We start from the raw sequence: 22278 nt of genomic DNA on the forward strand, positions 1-22278 counted from the left end.
TCTATACTAAGCCTATTCTGAATCTGCTCTATTATTTGCTGCCTGTGTAATTGCTATATTGATTTTGTTGTGGTGTTCTCGATGTGTGGAGATGCCACATTTGTGATGATCATTTGCTTAATAAAATTGGTTGTGAAAAAAAAAAAATCATAGCGAAGCACGACTAAATGAATAAATTCATCGGCAGCAATCACAAATGTACATACATTATAATACACAGTCAAAATTAAATGCAGTAAGACGGACTTAACCACAATATTATAAATAGTTCGAAAAATTACGCCCTAGTGGGCTTATTGTCATTGACAATTTTAGGCCATTTTTTTATGTCATAGTGCTAAGCAATCCGCAAGGAATATTGCCCAAGTGGGCAAATAAGCCAAACCAGTTTCACACATGAACCCAACTAAAATTTGTGACACCCTTGAAAAATGTGCAAAATAGGATAAAAACCTCTTTCAATGTGGGAGCGGGGATCTTGGGCCATCCACCAACTCCTGTTGGACAAATATACTAGTACAGCAGCCTATAAGCAGAATTTCAGGTCCAGACTAAGGCAATTTGTCTAGACATCCTTATTTAAAGGTGTGTTTTTAGATCTTCTTCTAGGTTGAGACCTCCAGGGGCCTTGGCATTGAGTTCCAGTATGTACCTGGACTCAAGCCGTCTCAACTTCTGCAAGCGGTCCCCGCCCCTACTGCTGATGGGGACAGAGTCAACAACAAAGTAACAGAGCCCTGTTACATCTTGATTGTGAAATGTCTCAAAATGCCGGGCTACCGGGTAGGCTGGATCGGCATGTTTGATGGCTCTCATATGTTGCAGGATACGAACATGGACTGGATGAATTGTGCTGCCCACGTACCTCAGGCCGCATGGGCACTGGAGCACGTAAACAGCATAATCTGTCTTGCAGCTAAAAAAAACCCTGATGGATTTAAGTCTTTTAGAAATTCCAGTCTGATATGTGCGGGTATTAACTCCTGCAGTGCAGGCTTTGCATTTAAAACATTTGATAAAGCCAGGTTTCCTTTTCAACCAATCCAACCCCTTCTTTTGATGCTGGATGGTAGCCGGCAGCACATTCAAAACCAACATTTGTTTGAACGATCTGGCTTTTCTGTAAGTAATTTCAGGTCTCCTCTGTACAAACTGCTCAAGTACCGGATCATTGGCTATAAGGTGCCAATGCTTTTTGATGATCCCCCTTACTGCTTTATGTTGTTTATTGTATGAAGTGATCATTCTGATGTTACTCATGGGGCGTTTGGCTACCTGATCTTTCGAGGGGTTCTTAAAAAGAATTTCCTCCCTACTTCTCACTTTGGCCTTCTGTATTGCACTTGAGATGTTTGATTGAGAGTATCCCCTGGCCTTGAATCTTTTCTCAAGGGTGCCGAGCTCTCGTATTTGGCCCTCAGGGTCACTGCAGTTACGTATCACACGCAAACTCTCCCCATAAGGGATACTCCTGATGAGGCTATTGGGATGGAAACTGTTTGCGTGAAGCAGTGTATTCCCTGCTGAGGGTTTTCTAAACAGTTGGGAATGTAGTTGGCCGTCCTTCACAAAAATGGTTAAATCAAGGAAATTCAGAGATGTAGAACTGATTTCACTTGTGAATTTTAAGTTCAAATTATTGGCCTGGATCTTATCTACAAAATTCCTAGCGCTGGCTTCTGAACCTTTCCATATTACAAATAGGTCGTCTATATACCGACTCCACTGTAATATGTTTACACCCCATTCAGTGTGGAACTCCGCCCGGATCACCTGCTCCTCCCACCAGCCCATATGCAAATTAGCATAGCTGGGGGCGAAGCAGTGCCCATCGCGGTCCCACATGTCTGTTTATAGAGAGTAGACTCAAAAAGGAAGAAGTTGTTGTTGAGACAAACAGACGCCATCTCCACCAGCATTTGTGAGTGTAGCCAAAGATTGATCGGTCTGGCTCGTAATGCATGTCTCAGGGCCCTCAGGCCGTCCTCATGTCTAATGCTGGTGTAGAGTGTGGTGACGTCTATTGTCATGAGAAGATAGTCTTCTTCCCAAGGTAGGTCATAGATCTTACGCAGGAAATCCCCTGAATCTTGGACATAGGATGGGAGTTGCTTGACTAGGGGGCAGAGAAAAGAGTCAATAAATTTTGAGGTGCTTTCCAGGGCCCCCCCGATTGCAGAGATTATAGGTCTCCCTGGGGGGTTGACCGCACACTTATGCACTTTGGGTATTAGGTAGAACACCGGTGTTACTGGGTTACTCACTCTTAGAAATTGCAACTCTTCTTTAGAGATTAGGTTAAGTTTGTACCATTCAAGTAGCTGAATATTATATTTAGCAAAGCTATCATACATGACTTTATCAATGGTTTTAACATAATTGTTTTTGTTGTTTAGTTGCTTATAGCTTTCACACAAATATTGATTCCTGTCCCATAGGACAACATTGCCCCCTTTATCTGCATCACGTACAATACAGCTGCTGTTAGACTTCAACTTATTCACTAAGGCAAAGTACTCCTTTTCCTGCTTGCTAAATGTTTTATTCTGCACACTTGTGCACTTCTCTAGATTTTTAAGGTCATTGACCACCAACTCGTGAAAAATGTCAACAGAGTCTCTCACATTGAGGGGGGTGAATTTCGATTTAGTTCTGAAGTCAGTGCTCACGGTTTTAGAAATATCCACATTCTGTTCTTTAGCCAGATCCAGGGCTCGGCTAAGCACATCTACTGTGTCACCTCGAGCTTCGTCATTAACTTCCAGAGCCCTAGAAGTTGTAATTTCATCATCAATGTTGTCAAAACTATGAAGTTCCATCATAAGGTCCATATCAGAGACTTGCAAATTGTCAATAACGGTAGCAGCAGTTTTTGACTCCATATTCACTTGAGGTTGCTTGAACTTATTGAGAGCAAAGAATTTCTTCAGTTTTAAGTTTCTCACCAATTTGTAAGTATCTATGCGTGTATCTACATAACTGAATTCTGCTGGCGGACAGAAGGATAAGCCCAATTTTAACACTTGCTCTTCCTTGGATGACAGGGTTAGTTTAGTCAGGTTAATGATGGTTGAGTCTTTGACTTCTCCCTGTGATGTTTCAGCAGCAATCATTTCGCTTTTTTTTTGGCGTTTTCTCCTCCCTTTCCGCCGCCGGTTCCTCTGCCTCTTCCTCTTGGTTTTGTTGTGTAGGATACATAGCGCCTCGGTCTCAGGTTGAAGCGCCGATCCTCCTCTAAAAAAGCAAACTCATCTATCACAGTCGAGACAGTTGCTGCAAGTCCCGCTCCCCCACTTGCGCCTTCTTCCGGGTCAGTTTCCACATCCGAGCTAACCACACTGCCTGCATCGGATTGGTTTGTTTTACCATGGGGAGGGTTCATTTTCTGTTTGCGTATGGTGTCGAATTTTTTAGCGAAGGTGTAAATTTGCCCCCGTTCATAATCCAATTTGTCCCTGATGAACTTTTGGCTTTTACGTTCTTTAATGGATGTCTCCAGTTTCTTTAAACGATCTTTCATCTCGTTTAAATGCTTGGTGACAAGGTCTTGATCTGTGTCTTTATTTAGAACTTCCATGATCTGATCGATCTCTACTAACATTTTTTGCCTGTCTGATTCAGCGTACTTAATCAGAATCGTTAGCATTTTACAAGAGGCATCATGGTTGACGACAAGACCTGCCTCGACTGCTGGGCCCTCACTTTGAAAGCTAGACGGGAGCGGTCCTGCAAGCGACTCGAACTCCGGCAGTCGGCCCCGCGCCAAGAGAGGTCCCGGTCCGGACCGAGGTCGAGGGACCGGTCGCGGGAGCGGAGCCGTCATAGCTCCGGGAGTCGACATCACTCCTCAGGGTCGAAGTCGTCAGGTAAGCACAAGAAGTCGAAGAGACGTCATCGCTCTTTCGACTCCCCTCGACGCTCGCGCGACGCGGCCGGGGGTTCAGGTGGCACCGCCCACGCGGGTCCGTTGGAGTCGCAGGCGTCGCGTCCGGCTTCATACCCTCCGGTCCCTGGGCCTGACGCGACGCCGGGGGAGATTGAGCGGTTCCTCATGGCCATGAGGTCCCTCTCTCCCCCGACGGGTTCCGCGGCGCCTTCGGGCCAAGCGGCCCAGTCTGGGAGCCCTAGCGGGTCGGGGGCTTCGGCCTTGACGCCGTCGGGTGCTTCGGCCCCGGCGCCGCAGGGCCCCGCTGGATCCGGTTCCAGATCCGGGTCGTTGCCGGTGGATTTAACTACCTCCCCGGCGCCGACCCCACGGGTGTCACCCCCGGCGCCGTCCTCGGGCGGCGCCATCCCCGACGCCTCCTTCAACCCGGTTCCGGCGCCCGAACGGCGCCGCCCGGCGCCGTTTGGAGAGTTCACTTTCCATGAACCGGCCCCATCCTTTCTGTCCATCCGGACAAGGTTGTGTTGCGTAGGAAGCCATCTTTCCTGCCCAAGGTTGTCACGGCCTTCCACATCGGGCAGTCCATCACTTTGCCTACCTTCTTTCCGCCACCGCACCCCTCTAAAGAGGAAGAGCGGCTCCACCGTCTGGACCCAAAACGTGCGCTCTCATTCTACTTGGATCGCACACGCCAGTTCCGGGTGGATGACCAACTCTTTGTTGGCTACGTGGGCGCTAAGAAGGGGAAGGCGGTACATAAGAGGACCATCTCCCGATGGATCATTTTATGTATCCAGGCATGCCACTCCTTGGCTAGAAAGGAGCCCCCTGTTGGATTGCGGGCTCACTCCACCCGAGCCACGGGGACAACAACTGCCTTGGGCCGGGGAGTGCCCTTGAAGGGCATTTGCCAGGCAGCTACGTGGGCCTCGCTGCACACGTTTGCAAGACACTATTGCCTGGACAGTCAAGTCCGGAGGGATGGCTTCTTTGGCCGTTCCGTCCTCCAGGACTTTCTGGTGTGATTATTGGTTCGCAGACCCACCACCGGGGTTGGTATTGCTGGGGTATCTATTCTAAGGTAAGGAATCTATTACTAATGTGTCTCTTTCAGATGCACAAGTTACTACTTGTGTAACGATATATCTGTAAGAGACATCAGTTAGTGATAGATTCCTTACCGACCCACCCATCATCCCCGTTCTGCGAACCGATATCTAGGGTTAAGATCATCCCCTTTCAGGGCCCTAGTTTCAATGGCACCAGTGTTGGTTTTTAACATGGCTCAGCGCTTCTGGCGCGGAAAAGCTGTGTCTAAGAACTGACGTCAGCACGCGGAGGCAGCGTCTAAGTGCTCCGACGACGTCATCACAGCGCCCACGACGACGGACGCGGAGCCGCAGACGATGCCTACCGACGCGCAAGGGTATTGCTACGTTTCCGGATCCAGTCTGACGCCTGGGGATATTCTAAGGTAAGGAATCTATCACTAACTAATGTCTCTTACAGATATATCGTTACACAAGTAGTAACGGAGCGGAGCTGGCCAAAATTCTGAAAAATTACACACAGATTCCTCAATCGGCGGCAAAGTTATTCCCAATAGAATGTTGAACGCATATAGATATATAATTTGCTCAAATTCAATTTTTTCAACAACTACTGGAGGGATTTTCACCAAATATAGAAAAGGCACTACTGCATGCCTGTCCCTACCATTTTGCCAAGTTTGGTGTAATTCCGTTCAGCAGTTCGGGCTGTAGCCGTGTCTAAACTCCCATAGAAAATGCCATTTGAAAAATTTCAAATTCAATTTTCTCAAGAACTACTGGAGGGATTTTCACCAAACATAGCAAAGGCACATCTGCATACCAGGCCGTACCATTTTGCCAAGTTTGGTGTAATTCCATTCAGCCGTTCAGGCTGTAGCCGTGTCTAAAGGTCCCTATGGAAATTAACATGGGGAAAACATGTTTTGGGACCCCCCTTTTTTCTCGGCCCCCGCTTGACGAATCCCCCCGAAACTTTCAGGGAAGGAGCGTAGCGGAGCAAAGCAATTTTAAGGAAAATTACACGCAGATTCCTCAATCGGCGCCAAAGTTATTCCCAATAGAATGTTGGGGATTTCCTATGGTAACTAGGTCCTAACTATATATACCTACTGGCGACCGCCAGTAGGTAATATATATATGTATATATATATCTTTGAATCTTCACGTTCTCAGGTTTCACGACGGAAGTCACGGCACCACAACAGTAGGATAATTTAATTTAGTTTATTTTAAGTACACCATGTGTAAGAAAGTGCAAAATGGACGGCCTACACGTTTCGACTGCAATCAGTCTTCAACTGGACCATATATATATACACTTATAGATATACTTTCTCCTCCCAAAAGAGCAGAGGACACAGTGGGGTACGTATGGTTGCTTCATTTAGAAACTAGACGGCATGACCGGTTTCGACTGTGCGCCTTTTTCAAATGCCACAGTATGTGTATATATATAATATCTTCCAAATATTTCCCAGCAGATGAGGCCGCACAACACATCAAGTAAGGAACAACCTATATTTGTGAGAACAAAAAGCTTACGATCCCCTATTTCAATCCTTCCAGCCTGACGCGTTTCAGAGGGTGTCTCCCTCTTTCCTCAGAGGCTTTTGAACAAAAGGTAATTTCATGCATAATCACGAGTTCCCTGCGTGCTTTTAAACATTTTCAGTTGGCCTCAGGTGTGCCTTTTGCTTTTGATAATTTTCGCAAGGCACGCTGGTCCTTGTGGTTTAGGTAACGCATAATTAAGCCCTCCAGTGGGTCCCGATTGTTCAAATAACTTTAGGATTGTCTTTCAAGCCCTCCATTGGGCCCCCGGATCGCACTCTGCCTGTTAGAATTAGTCCTAGTGTGCCTTTTCACAAGGGGAAGTTTCCCCTTGTAAGCATCCATTCCGTGTTGTTGGATGGTGCGATCCCTCCACGGCCTATATAATATATAGACAATTTGTGACACACCCAGTCGCCTATTCTAAACAAAAGCCTTCGCTGCTCAACTGTAATAACGTATAACAGTTGAGTTCTAATTTCACAATGCCTGCTGCCAAAGCCTGCAGCGGAGGGAAAAGACAAGTCTGGTCACAGAGTATAATCAAAGCTGCTCTTTAGAAAACGAAAGCCGAACATGGCTTTTCTTTCTTCTGTTTTGTTTTTCTAGCTGTACAGTGAGAAGCAGAAAGGAGATATGTTTTTTTTTGCACTCCCTAGGTAATTATGGAATACTTAGGATCTTTCTGTATCTTTTTACATATTCCCAGCTACTGCGCCTTGTTTTTTGTTTTTTTTAATAAACAAAACAGACTATTATTAAACTGATTTGAATATTTGTTTGTAACAAATGTTCAACAGCTATATTGATGTGTTTAATTTTGCACAAGATATTCTATTTTTATTCTTCATGTTTACAAATATGCTTTCTCCTTTATATGAAAGAGCTACGTAACAAGGATTTAGGTGTTTTGTGGGAAAGGTGATGGTGTATCCTTGCATTATAAGGAATAAAGTACCCCCCTGCATTACATAAGGATATTGTTAGTCACCTCGGAGTTCCATAAATTTATAAAGGAAAGCGGCCTTCTGCCTCGTTCCTCTATATGCTCATGAAACTCCTCTGTGAATTTTAATATCTTTATAATGTACTCTGTCTCATATATAAGCATATGTCTTTCCTGGGTGTTTGGCCACTCAGGTTATGAGTAATGAAAAAGACTTGTCACAATAAATATTTTTTGCCTTTCTGCCTTCAGTCTTTTAAATATGATGGCAAATATTTCTTTTTCAGACGATGCTGAAGCTGGATGGCTACAGTGAAATGGAGCCTCTTCAATTCTGCCAAGCAGAGCGGACAGAAGACAGTGTACTGACTATCGTCATGAGGAACGAAGACATAGCTTTGCATATCCATGAGGTGAGTTTTAGTTTACTTTAAAAGGTATTTAATGGACAGAACAAAAATCTTTTATTTCTTTCACCAACTTCTGGAATATATTTATTAATTGAATATAAGAAAGAAGCAAAGCATTTCAGAAGATTGTTCTTAATTTGATCTTGTATGGATGCTGTTGGTTCTTGGTGCTTGCAGAGGACATCGTGGAAAGCACATTACTCTAGATTCTGTTGTCACAGCACCCACCACACTAGTTAATTTTTAACTGTATGTGTGCTTATTTGCATTAAAGGGAATATTGCCACTGACTGACCATATTTCTAAGGTTCTTGTAATTTTTAAGTGGTATTTAAATTCTTACCATTGTACATTTCCAACTGACTCACTTTTTAGAAGTCAAAAAATATTGTTTATAGCACGAGTATTTAATGCAAGTGAAGAACATAGTTTAACCTTTCAAACTCTTTTTGTTGCAGTCCATACTTTTTTTTCCAAAACCGCTTTTATTGGAAGTTTAGGCAAAGCATAAGTACAGTTCTCCACAATCAGGAGGATACTGTCCACAGTACATACATGGTAGAATGACTAGAAGGCCTAAATTTGGAAGCACCCCCCTCCCCATCCCATGTCCCACCAACCCCCAAGAAACATACCCCAACTCCCTTCACCGGCTACCCACCCCTTATCCCACCCTAACCCCGTGCACGTGTTCACAGTTCACCAAATACGTGGGTAAGGCAAAGCAGGTGTCAGATAACGTCCTAGGTCCCAAGGTCCCCATCCAGAGGTGGCACATCATCTATATCGACTGGGGGTTCCAAGGTCAACCCCTTGTAGTCCGCCCACCGCTTCCAGATCTTATAGTGTTTCCGGGGGCACCCCCTGGCCTCAAACACAGGTAATTCCAGCCCCATAAGAAAATCTAATCCCGCCTTCCAGGCGCTAAGTGGGGGGGCACGTTCGCTCCTCCAGGCTCTCGCCAGATCCCGTATAGCTACAACCAACCCCAGTGACAGGAGGTGGCGTTTGTAGATGTTGCCTCCCACATTCTCCAGGACATGGAGGAGGCCCAGTCTGGGCGTACGAGGGAGGTCCCACCCCAGCACCTCCGACAAACAATTCCACACCCCATTCCAAAACCGGGTCAGACTCACACAGGACCATACCGTATGCAGCAGCGTTCCTCTTTCAGTTCCACAGCGCAAACATTCCGGAGCGGCAATGAGGCCCGCTCTCCACAATCGCTCCCTAGTGTAGTATGCCCTATGTAGGTATTTAAACTGTATGAACCTGAGGCGTATAGCTATGGCAGCCCCGCGGGGGACTCAAGGGCCTCCCTCCAGTCATCCTCATCCAACGGGCCAACATCCGTCTCCCAGGAGGCCTTCAGTGACAGGAGAGAAGAAGAGCAGTGAGTAACCAGCGTTCGATATATTTTGGAAACTTTCTTATCTCCCAGGTCCCCCATGAAGAGCTTGGCCTCCACTGGGCTGAATTCGGGAAGCTGGTCCATCCCTACCAGGCTCGGTGCGAGTGCATGACGAAATTGTAGATATTTGAAAAATTGGGTCTTGGGCATATTGAATTCGGAGCTGAGGTCCTGAAAGGATTTGAGCGTAGTCCCGGTGAGGACATGGCCGAGTGAGGAAATCCCGATGGCGTCCCAGCCTCCAAAGCCCGAGAGAGAGGCCAGTGCTGGAAGTTGTCCGTTATTCTACAGCGGAGTTTCAGCTGTCAGCCTGCCCCACCATCCCATACGGCGCAGTGCCTGTCTCCATATCATGAAGACCACCTGGGTGACCCGCGGCAGCGCCCTCCGCCGCCTGACCGAGTACAGCAGTGTGTGTAGCTTGGCATCCCCCATCAAAAAGTGTTCCAACGTATATGCCGGGTCGCTGTGGTCGCCATACCACCACTCATTGAGCACCAGTAGATGCGAGGCCTGGTAGTAGGACAGAAGGTCAGAGGTAGCCAGACCTCCACAGTACGTGGAAAGAAAGCAAGTCCGCAGTGCTACCCTGGAGGCACCCCCAGCCCACAGAAATCGGCCAAGTACTGAATTCACACGACGGAACCACTGCGGGTCGATCCTGTACGGGTGGTTCTGTAGTTGATAGAGGAGCCGTGGCAGGGCAACCATCTTAAAGATGGCAGATCTGCCATAGATATTAAGGGGCATGCGTGACCAGGTCTTGACGTCCGATTGGACTTTGTCCCATACCGGCAGCACGTTGCGTTCCCATGCCACAGCAGCAGAGTCCGACAGGAAGACACCTAGGTATTTTAGACCACCGACCGCCACCTGTAGAGCCGAGGCCCAGGGGTATGTCTCCGGCTCGTCACCCAGCAACCACAGGGTCGATTTACGCGGATTGAGGAAGAGTCCCGAAACCTCGCCAAACACTCACATTATGTCCAGCATGCGAGGGCCAGAGCGGTGAAGGTCGGTCATAAAGAAAAGGACATCGTCCGCATACAATGCGATGCGGTCCGAGAGTTCCGCCCCCCACACAAAGCCTCGATACTGTGCATCTAGACGTACCCGAACGTCCAATGGCTCCATGGCCAGCGCAAAGAGGTAGGGAGAGAGGGGGCATCCCTGGCGGGTACCCCTAGCAATTGGGAACTTCTCAGAGATCGCTCCAGAGATACGCACCGAGGCGGTGGTCTGTGTACAGCAGCCTCACATAGGAGATGAACACCGGTCCCAAGTTGAGGAGCGGCAGGAGGGCAAAGAGGTAGGTCCAGCTGACAGAGTCAAACGCCCTGTCAATATCCGCAAGCAACAACGCTGCCCGATCCCCGTCGACCCCACAGCATCTACCGCCGCCTGTGCACGCCGAATGTTATGCCTCGTCGCCCGGTGCGGCATAAAGCCTGCCTGATCCGGGTGGACCAGATCTGCAATATGTGGGAGCAGGCGGTTCGCCAGTGCCTTGGCCAGGAGTTTGGCCTAGAAATTGATCAATGATATAGGGCGATAAGACTCATGGCGGTCGGGAGGCCTACCTGGTTTCTGGAATACCACAATTTCGGCTTAACGCCAATCCGGCGGCAGGCTACCTCGTTCCCGCGCCAATTCCAACGCCCGCCTATAGTGCGGCCCAAGCTGCAAGTGGAATTTCTTGTAAAATTCACTGGGGAACCCACTCGGACCCGGCGCTTTGCCCACATTGAGCTGGCCCAGTGCATCACCCAGCTCCTCCGCCGTCAAGGGGAGGTCTAGGGCCTCCCTCACCTCGTCCGAGACTGCACGAGGGGGAACATCTGCGAGGAACCCATCAATTGCGTCAGGTGGGAGGCATTCCCGAGAAGCGTACTGCTCGGCATAGTAGCGCGCAAAGCTCGCCGCAAGAGTCGCAGGGTCTGTTATCGTGATCCCCTCCCCGTCAGTGAGGCCTGGTAGGGTGATCGGTTGCAGCGTTTGCTGACAGAGCCTATGAAGCATGGTGCAGGACTTATCCCCCCATTGGTATACCCTGCTCCGCGTAGCCAGCCACGCTTGACGAGCCTCGTCTAGCAACACCGAGGCGTAGGATTGCTGCGCCTGGAGAAGCAGTCGCAGTGCCATGTCATCACCCTCTCCTCGGCATCGTCTCTCCAGCACCTCCACCCGCTCTGCAGCTGTAACAATGAACTCCTGTCGAGTACGACGGGCAGCAGCGCACCATGCAAGGTCAATGCTTCTCATAGTGGGTTTCATGGCTTCCCACACCGTCACCGCGTCAACCCCTCCCGCCAGGTTCTCCTGCCAATAGTGGGCAATCGCACTGCGCATATGCTGGGTGTAGGCCGCTTGCTGTAGATGCCATGAGGACATCCGCCACCGAAATGGTTGGCGTGTCTTGCGCAAGTCAATCTGCACCGCTACAGGGGAGTGATCAGACAGCCCCCGAGGCCGAATTGCGGCCCATTTCACCCTGTCAAGGAAAGCCCCTGGCACAAATACACAATCCAAGCGTGAGAAGGAGCCGTGCACTGCTGACACATAGGTATATTCACGCGCCCTGGCATGCAGGTGTCTCCAGGCATCCGCCCATCCCAACCCATCCATCATCGTCTTTAGCCGCGTAGGAGAGGCCGCAGCCGCGACCCCCTGCAACCTCTGCCTGTCCCGATTCACATCCACTACATCGTTCCAGTCACCACCAATCACTGCCAGGGAGTGGTGGATCTCGGCCCTTAGGTCAAACAGTTTCTCCGCCAAGGACCACTGCAGCCGGGGGGGCATACACACTGCCAAACACCACTGGCTCCGCTCCAATCCTCCCCTTCACAAACACATACCGACCCTGGGGATCGAGCCAGTGACGCTCGTGGGTATATGACAGCCCTCTGTGGACAAGAATGGCCACCCCCCTAGAGCCCCTGGAGAACCCCGCATGAAATACCTGGTGGAAGCCAAATCGCTGCAAGCTCAGTGCCTTAGTACCCAACATATGTGTTTCCTGGAGGAGCATTACATCAGCCGAGTCCCTTTTACCCCAGCGCAACACGGCCCCCGCTTGATCTTGTCCAACAGCCCCCGGACATTCCAGCTCAAAATTCGCACAGAATTACCAGCAGGTTCCTGCCCGAGGTGTTAACCATAGTCTCGATGAACAAGTCTCTGCAACCTCCAGGGCCCGACCCAGGACTCCCACACCACACAAGCCAAAACATCAGAAGTCACGTGCACCCCCTTCAGAACACCCACAACCCCCCCTGTCCCGGTCCACCAGCCCCAACCCCCCAACAGCCCAACAGCCCAACTCCCAGAACCCACCCCCCACCCCTATACCTCAAAAAACATTGAAGTACCTGTCGCTGCATGTGGAGCTTCAGGCCCAAAACAGAGCGCCTAAAACCCACCATACCAATGGATCCCAACTACTCCCCCCAACTAACAGGGCTCACCCTTAGGACCACCCCCCAACACTGGGAGGACTAGGCGGCCCACAAACAGTACCCCGAACCCCATTGTACCAATTATCCGGTGCACAGGGAGGGCGCAGTAAACAGGCGCCAGCCCGGCAAGGGCCCCAAATCCCCCCACCAAGGCCCAAGTCATACTGCACCAGTCGTCGTCCGCTCCATCACCAGAGCAAAGTCCTCCATAGAGTCCATCCACGGACCAGGGTTAATCGACAAAGGCTGGATCCATACGGTGTTCAGTTTTCTTTGCCAGATTGATCAGTGTCAGGCTGTGTTTCACCCAAAAGGCCCTCCCGGGACAGGGACCGCCGTCGTGAACGAGACTTCCGATGTCGTTTACCCTTGCTGGCGGGGTCGCTCCTCTCCTGCGATGATCCACGCGAAGGTCCAGAGCTCAGTCCCGGTTGGGCGTTCGGTCGGATCCCGACCGTCTCATCTGTCCACTTGAATACGTCTTCCGGGGAGTCGAAGAAGTGGGTTTTGGAGTTGAAGACAACCCGCAGACGGGCTGGATAAAGCAGTGAATATTGGATTTTTAGGCCGCGCAATTTGGCCTTCGCCGCCAGGAAGGAGTGGCGCTGCTGCTGGACCTGCTTGTGTAGTCCGGGAAGATCATAATTCTATGATTGTCGAACAGCAAAGTCTCTTTGACCCTCGCTTCCCGGAGTATGGTGTCACTGTCGTGGAAGTTCAGGATTTTTGCGATGATTGGCCGAGGCCGTTCCCCCACCGGTGGATTCTGTGTTAAGGCTCTATGCGCTCGCTCCACCACGAAGCAGCGTGACAAGTTGTCCGGGGGAAGCCAGCTCTCCAACCACTTTGTCAGGAAGGCGTCCATGGGTCCCTTCTCGCAATCCTCCGGAAAGCCTACAAAGCGCAGGTTATTTCTTCGCGCTCGCCCTTCTGCATCTTCCACATGAAGAGCCAGTCCCTTCTGGATCTTCTCCATCTCCGCCATTTTCCTTTTCAGAGCGCCGACGTCTCCCTCCACCCCCGCGACCCTGGTCTCGGTCTCCGTGATGCGGGCGACAGCGTTGCGGAGATCCTGGCGCAGCAGCATTACATCGACACCCACCACACCAATTTTGGCATGTCTCTTGACTGCGTGATGGCCGCCATCAAAGCTGCATTGTCCGGTCCGGCGACCTGGCCACCCCCGGCAGCCCCCGAGCCTCCACCGGGACCGGTGAACTTATCAATGGTCCCCTGCTTGGTGGAGCCCGTGCCACCCCCGCCTCTGGTCATGGTCCAGACAGTTGCGGCGGGCCGACTCGCTTCCGTGGCAGGCCTTCCTCACACTGTCCTCCGAGATCAGCCACTATCCGGGGTGAGACTGGGGCCTGGAAGTCCTGCAGGGCACTGCGCCACACCCGCTCACCACCACCACGCCAGACACCAGCGATCAACGGCTCCCGATGGCAGCCAGGGCCTCCAGTAGCAAATGTAGCGGTCGGGTCTGCCCCCCACCGTTAGGGGGCCCCCGCAGGTTCGCACCAGCCACTGCCGCTCACCTCAGTCCATAGAGCACTTCACTGCCTCGAGAAGGCAGGCACCACCGGGCCCCGAGGCCGCGGCAACCAGGCAACGCCGCCCCCTCGGGCTGCACCAGCCACCAGTTCTGGCCCCAGAGTCGGGGGGCGAGAAAGGCGCTGACGCGCCGCAGTCCGCTCCGCCGGGTCGGTGGGAATATGGGGCACAAGCAGTTCACTGGACCGGCTCCCCCCGGGGCCACACCACAGGGCCACAGCAGGCCGCAAAAACGGATGAGGCGCTCCCTTGTTCACTCCGGCAGTCCAGCGCCAGCTCCGTCACAGCGCCTTCCCCCGGCAGCCCCGGGGGACCCGACCGTCCCGGGGTCCGCGGAATCCTTCCGCAGCGCCGCCTCCTCACTGCCTCCAGCAATGTTCCCGGTCCCACAAGCGGCAGGAGACTCCCCCGCCCCTCCTCCGGCAGCCAGGAGCCAGCCGTCCAGGACCCGGGCGGCCCACCAGCAAGCAGGCCGCCCGGCGCTCGGAGCTAGCAGGCGGGGTCAGGCAAAAATTGAGGCCCCGGCTCACCACGCGGCGGGCAGGCCCGGCGCGCGCCGCCACCAACAGCTTCTCCAGCCGGCGATCGGGGGCCCTAGATACAGCGCCGGAGGGTGCCCTCCGTCCCCAGCAGTCTCCGCCGTCACTGTAGGGAGAATTACAGGTTCGGGGAAGGATAAATCCACAGGATAAGTAGCGGGCCGGCGGGTGCTCTAAGGAGCCACGTCCGCCATCGTCGCCCACGAAGCCACGCCCCCCTGCAGTCCATACTTTTATTACATTTAATAATTCAAAAATACATTGACGAGCAATGTATTTGTTTTTATCTTTAAAGTCCACTTTCACTCATATAGCATGCTTCCTTGTGGCACTGAGCTGTTCCGTTGGAAAAAGGTACATGCTCTTTTATCTCTATTATGCCCTAATCTCTTAATAGTCTTAATTGGGAGTATTAGCATTACTTTATAAGAAAGGCGAACTGTTGCCCTTAATGAGATAAACTTAGCCTATATAACTCCGAAGTTAGGCATAATTAAATGTTCAGTCTTTTTGCTTATCCCACTTCAAGCAAAGATTGGCCAGTGATGCTGCCTCAGATACGTGCCGGTCTGAGGGCTCTTTTTTTATTTTAGGAAGTAGGTTGTGAACATGATACTGGCAAGAAATATCACAACTTTCAGCCAAAATGTGAAAGAATTGTGAATACCACATAGAATGTGAAGTGAGTGAAATGGATACTTTTCATTGTGCATTGTTTATTTTTAAGGCAAGGATGAGAAGTAAACCTACTTTCTTCCTTGGCTAAAAGGAATATGCCAGTCTTCATTTGTGGTGACCGTTCTACCACTTGAACTTACTAAACCCTTATTTGTGACTTCTTGACTGATGCCATTATCACCTGTGCGACATTCTTCTAAATGAAAGATCCATAATCTGCAAAAGACAAACACCACAGCGAGAAGGAGCAGTTTGCTATGAAGTACACCTACAAGCCTCTCAACATCATTCCTGCTGTGAATTCCCTCCAGGCAAAATCAGGGACCAATTGACAAAAGTATTGGAGAGCGCCCAGCTTCACCTGACCTCTCGGTCACTCTCAGTCATGGTGGGATGGCTAGCAGGAGTACTCGCCCTTGTCTGGAGAATATGGTCACTGTGCTAGCATGTTTGTTTGAATTTGTCTTGATTATTCTGCCCATCCCAACTTCCCTCCTCAGCCAGTCCAACCCCTGCAGCAACAAAATAGGTAGGTCTTCATGAGCTTAGTGATAGAGAAAGTGGTAGAGAAAATCATGTTTTAGACAACAATTGGAGTCCCTTCAAAATACCTGATTGGATCTGGTCAAAAGACGATTCTTTGGATCTCTCTGCCGTGTAGAGTGTCAGTTGGGAAATAGGAAATGACGCAGGTAAATCTGTGAAGCTTAAAAGTTAGCTTTCAATAACATTGTTGTATGACCTTTAAGTTGGCCTTATCACGACCTTGTTTTAATATTGTCTAAAAGCTTGTAAATATTGGTTATATGTGTGCACCTTACAGCTGGAAAGTATATAAAAGTCTTATATGTTGAATTATCAAAACGTGTGACTAATGTTCTGCAGTGTGCCATGTGGGGTGTCAATTCTACTTTCTTTGAGAGCTTTTGCACTAGCTACTCGCAGTCTTCTGTTTTATAATAGCAATAATATTTTTAAGATCAGTTTGAATACGTTACTGTACCGTGCCTGCTTGGAAATGTGTTTGTTTATTTAGATGGTTGAACACAAGTCATGGTACCTTCACCTTTACATGTATTGTCTGAAAAGAGTGCAGCAGTCATGTTTATCTCGGTAAACCTTCAGAAATGTTTCTTCTGTCTTTATAGATTCCTGATTTGCTCCATTTGAAGATGCTACCTAGTGTAACATTTGCTGGAGTAGATAGTCCTGAAGATATAACAGATGGCACTTATCAAAAGCTTTTCCACTCAGGAGGTTTTGTTGTATCAGACGAAACGGTCCTCGAAAATGTAACTTTAGGTAAGCATTTTTTTTATTGTCATTGAATAAATGTGACCAATAAAACACCTGTTAAGTCTCAAATTGTGAAATTTCTGAAAGGCAATTGGTTTTGGATTATAAATTGGTGTCACCTTTAGGGCGTAGTGCTCACTGGAAGGTTTGTCAAAATCCTTTATAAGATCTTGCCTGCCTGAATAAATTTTTTTTGCGACTCAAGTTACGGAACGGTACAAAAGGGGGTGGTAATGGACGGAGCATCTGAACCAATCAAGCACTCACACCCAGTCAAAAGATCTAGGTTTGATCCATAACCGTTCTTTAGCCCACTCTGCCACCCCAGTTCAGACATGGCTATATGCAAATCAGTCTGACCCTGTGCCTCATGGGAACAGTCCAGCCCGAACTGCCAAGGCATGCCTTCCCTGGACCGGAAACAAGCTTCCGAGGACCGGTTTCTGGCATTCCAGCCGTCTTCAGCCCGGCTTGCTTGAATCCAGTGGCAAAGTGAGCAAGGGACTCACGTCTGAGCATACCCTGTCACACTTATGGCGGCCAAAAGCGGTACAAAAGGGGGTGGTAATGGACGGATAATCTGAACCAATCAAACACTCACACCCAGTCAAAAGATCTGGGTTTGATCCATCACTGTTCTTTAGCCCACTCTGCCACCCCAGTTCAGACATGGCTATATGCAAATCAGTCTGACCCTGTGCCTCATGGGAACAGTCCAGCCCGAACAGTTGCGGAACGGCCTTTTGGATTGGGATACCAGCATTAATGTATTAAATGAACACTGCCTCTACTTTCCCGCTGTAGGTTCAACTAGTAATGCACTTTCCTATGAAACCAATCACAAGCGAGGGCAAATACCTATACATAGCATATGTTTGTTAAAAAAATGCTTGTAAGCAGTGGGGCAAGGACATGTTCCATCTTGCAAATTCAAGACATGTTTTTAAATCATTTAAAATCCATATCCGCGTGTTCTCTCCAATGATTTTTTTTAAACATTTTTTATTGTTTTGCATCAAATTCATGTACAGCGTCCAGTAATAGGCCTAAACAATCAAATTCATGTAACACGTTCCCCGTAGCCATTAGCCACTATATAGGATCCCCTGTGTAGGTAAGTATTGCCCTCTGTTCTGCCCTCTTCCCACCTTGGATGTGACACAGTTCATATGTGGGCATTATTCAACTGATTACTCTCAACTAACCCTGCCCCAACTTCAACTAACCCCCAGCCTCCCCTCCCCCACCACCCTCCAAGGCGTGTCGTGCAAGGGCTCGCCCCTGCAATTGTGGAGAGCTAAGAACCGAAGCTCATAGTGCATCAAGACGGTTATAGTCGCCACAGGGCCGGACATCTTTCCCAAGGGTCAGTAACAGCTGCTGGCTGACATGATGAGTTGCAGTCAAACCCGATTGTTAATCAACGGCCACCATGGGGTCATCCTCCTCAGGGGTCTTAAGTGCCATAACGTGGTCTCTCCAATGATGTGTTATTCTTGCTCAGGTTGTTTTAAAAGTATTTTGAATGTCCTTTATCATGAATTTTCTGCGTTGAACTGAAAGGTCCTCTTCTTGTTTGTTTCTGCTAACATCAGGCTCATGGAACAATAATAGGGCGCAATATACCCCGTATCATAGAACTTTTTTTTTCATGACTAGGATTTAAAAAAACCTCCATGGAACACTCCACCCGAGTGAGGTTTTCAGACTATTACTTTTTAGTAATTGATGTTCCTAGGCTGGCTGAAGTAAGGCATTCTCAAACCTGAATGTTTGTTTCGCAACGAGTGAGGTGCTTCACTGGCACTATTTCTGAATGTTTTATACTTTTGGGGTGACAGATAGATTTTCCCGGGTGGTAAGCCTAAGATTGTTCACTTAAATTGCTTTTAATAGCCATTATTTATTTTCAGCATAGGAATATTCACACCACTGTTTGAAGGCATGTTGCTTTGCGGGATCAGAGGCTGGTATAATGATAAACAGTCAAGTCAAGTCACAAAAATTTATATAGCGCACTACATACCCAGAGGGTCTCAAGGCGCTTAGGAGGGGAGGAGGATTACTTGTCAAATATCCACGTTTTAAGTTGCTTTCTGAATGCTAGGTGGTTCTGGGTAAGGCGAAGGTAAGTGGGAAGTGAGTTCCATGTTTTAGCCGCCAGGTATGAGAAGGATCTTCCTCCCATGGTGGTCTTGTTGATGCGAGGTACATTGGCGAGGGCTTGGCTGGAGGATCGTAGTTGGCGGGGGGGGTGTAGAAGGACAGTCGTGAGTTGAGGCATTCTGGTCCGATTTCGTGATCGGAGATGTGTTCGTTACGCGGGATGTCTAATATGATCCTGGCTGAGGCGTTTTGGATTCGTTGGAGTTTTTTCTGGAGTTTAGCGGTAGTACCTGCGTAGAGGGTGTTTCCGTAGTCCAGACGGCTCGTGACCAGAGCGTGGGTGACTGTTTTTCTGGTTTCGGTGGGAATCCAGCGAAATGTTTTTTTGAGCATGCGAAGGATGTTGAAGCAGGATGATGAGACGGCGTTGACTTGTCTGGTCATTGAGAGTGAGGAGTCCAGGATGACGCCCAGGTTCCGTGCGTGGTCCGTCGGGATGGGTGCTTTTCCAAGGGCTTCCGGCCACCAAGAGTCGTCCCATGCAGAGGGGGATGTACCTAAGATGAGGACTTCTGTTTTATCTGAGTTCAGTTTCAGGCGGCTGTGTTTCATCCATTCGGCAACTTCTTTCATTCCTTCGTGTAGGTTAGTTTTGGCGGTGCTAGGGTCATTGGTGAGTGAAAGGATCAGTTGAGTGTCATCCGCGTAGGAGATGATGTTGAGGTTGTGTTGGCGGGCGATGGCCGCGAGGGGGCTCATGTATACGTTGAAGAGGGTGGGGCTGAGTGAAGATCCTTGTGGTACGCCACAGATGACTTCAGTGGCCTCGGACTTGAATGGTGGAAGGCGGACTCTCTGGCTTCTTCCGGTGAGGAACGAGGTGATCCATTCTAGTGCTTTTCCTTGGATTCCGATGTTACTGAGGCGTTGTAAAAGGGTGTTGTGGCAGACTGTGTCGAAGGCTGCAGAGAGGTCGAGGAGGATGAGGGCGACTGTGTCTCCATTGTCCAGTAGAGTTCGAATGTCGTCTGTTGCTGCGATGAGGGCGGTCTCAGTGCTGTGTTTTGCTCGGAAGCCAGATTGTGAGGAGTCGAGGGATTTGTTGGCTTCGAGGAAAGCGGCGAGCTGGTTGTTGACAGCTTTCTCGATGACTTTGGCCGGGAAAGGAAGGAGCGAGATGGGGCGGTAATTTTTGAGTTCGGTGGGGTCCGCTGTGGGTTTTTTCAGAAGGGCGGTGAGTTCAGCGTGTTTCCAGCTTTCCGGGAAGGTGGCGGAGTTGAGGGAGCAGTTGATGACGTCTCGGAGGTGTGGTGCTATGATGGAGTCTGCTTTGTTGAAGATGTGGTGAGGACATGGGTCTGTGGGGGATCCTGAGTGGATGGAGTTCATCAGGCGGATGGTGTCCTCAGTGGAGATTGGGTTCCAGTCGTTGAGGGTGTTCAAGGGGGGTGAATGTTCAGCATATGGTTGGGTGGGTTGGTCTCCAGGTTGGTTGTTGAAGCTGTTGTGGATGTCTGCAATTTTGTTGTGGAAGAATAGAGCCAGGGAGTCGCAGAGGGCTTGAGAGGGGGTGATGTCGTTGGAGTTGGCCGAGGGATTGGTAAATTCCTTGACGATGTTGAAAAGTTCCTTGCTGTTGTGGGCGTTGTTGTCTAGTCGATCCTTGAATGCTGTTTTCTTGGCCTTTCGGATTAGTTGGTGGTGTATGCGGGTGGCGTTTTTGAAGGCGTCCTTGGTGCTAGTGGTTGGGTCTTTTTTCCAGGCCTTTTCAAGGGAGCGGCAGAGTTTCTTGGACTTCTTAAGATCATCGTTGAACCATGAGGCCTTCTTGTTGCCAGGTTTGCTTTGACGTTTTTTCAGTGGTGCTAGGATGTCGGCGCTGTTGGATAACCATAGGGAGAAGTTGGCGGCGGCTTGGTCTGGGTTAGAAGAGTGGGCTGGGGTGTTTAGAAGGAGCGATGAGGAGATCTGGTCGATGGTGATTTTGTTCCAGTTTCTTTGCAGAGTTGGTTGGGGGTTGTTGATGAGTTTAGGCTTGTTGTAGGTAAAGTGAACGCAGCTGTGGTCAGTCCAAAGGAGAGCCGTGGTGTGGCTGAAGGAGACGTGATTGCTGGAGGTGAAGATAGGGTCGAGAGTATGACCTGCTATGTGGGTGGGGGAAGTGACCAGTTGTTTAAGTCCGAGGTTGGCGAGGTTGTCCAAGAGGGTGATGGTGTTGCGGTCGTTGTTCTTTTCAAGGTGAAAGTTGAGGTCTCCCAGAAGGATGTAATCTTTGGAGGGAAGCGCGTGTGGGGTGATGAAGTCCGTGATGTCTTCACTGAATTTTGCGCGGGGTCCTGGTGGTCTGTAGAGGAGGGTGCCTCTGAGTGTGGTCTTGGGGTCGATGTGGATCTGGAAGAAAAGGTGGACAGAGTTGGCGAGATTGACGTCAGAGCTGGTTGAGATGTGGATTGATTTTTTATGGACGATAGCGATTCCTCCTCCTGTGTGGCCGGTACGGTCCTTGCGTGTGATCTTATATTCTTCAGGGATGGCAATGGTGATGTCTGGGGCGGAGGAAGCGTTCATCCATGTTTCTGTTAGGAAGGCGACGTCTGGAGAGATGGTGTCTAGTAGATTCCATAGGTCAATGGCGTGCCTGTGGACCGATCGGGTGTTGAGCAAGATGCATTGTAGGTGGTTGGGGTCGGGAATCTGTGGTGTGGTCGTAGCGGAGATGTTGTCGGTGCCGATGAATTTGCAGGAGTAGCGAGAAAGGTCCATGGGTGTGTCCAGGAGCGGCTTGGACGCAGTTGGGGGCGCGACCGGGGTTAAGGGCTAGGAGGGTGGCGGCATCGTAGGTAATGCGGGAGGGCTGGGCAACGCGAGGGGCAGGGGGTATGGCGCTGGGCGCGGTCCAGGCGCGGACGGGCGTAGACGGGCTTACCTTTGGCGCACCTTCGGCGCGGATTGGGCGCGGTCGCTGCGCGCGGGAAGAACTGTCATATATGGATAGTGGAGGGGGAGGGGCGAGGGCGTCTCAGCTGGGAGGCGGGGCGGGCACATGAGGACGACAACAACAAACAAAATGGAGGCGGAGGGGGGAGTACAGCGGAGCGCTAGAGGCAAACGCGCTGATAAAGTCTAAACAGCAGTCACAAATAAACAGAGCGCAAATGAAGCAAAGCGCTAATCTAGCACACAGCAGGCGAAATGAAATGGTAAAATTCAAAGCAAACGAAGCAATGCAGCGCTACGATACCAGATGTCTGCAAGGGACACTGGGAGCGACCACTCAGCCCGTGAGAGAGGAGCGAGTCACATAATGCATTCCTCAGAGTTAGCCTGAGGCATAACCTCTGCTTTTGTATTTGTCCTTGAGCTTGAGAGGATAAACTTGGCAAATTGAATG

General features: G+C 49.9%; 1 protein-coding gene across 1 annotated transcript in view; it reads left to right on the forward strand.

Moving 5' to 3' along the window:
- TASOR2 (transcription activation suppressor family member 2) overlaps positions 1-22278 on the forward strand; it is a 911282-nt gene that overhangs the window by 787926 nt on the left and 101078 nt on the right. Inside the window, exons 34-35 of the mRNA XM_086918936.1 lie at positions 7723-7848; positions 16634-16787. Of these exons, the coding sequence (XP_086775062.1) occupies positions 7723-7848; positions 16634-16787 (280 nt within the window). The remainder of the gene's footprint in view (positions 1-7722; positions 7849-16633; positions 16788-22278) is intronic.

The sequence above is a fragment of the Lissotriton vulgaris genome, chromosome 1_1, assembly GCF_964263255.1.
Source record: "Lissotriton vulgaris chromosome 1_1, aLisVul1.2, whole genome shotgun sequence".
NCBI classification, from domain to species: Eukaryota; Metazoa; Chordata; class Amphibia; order Caudata; family Salamandridae; genus Lissotriton; species Lissotriton vulgaris.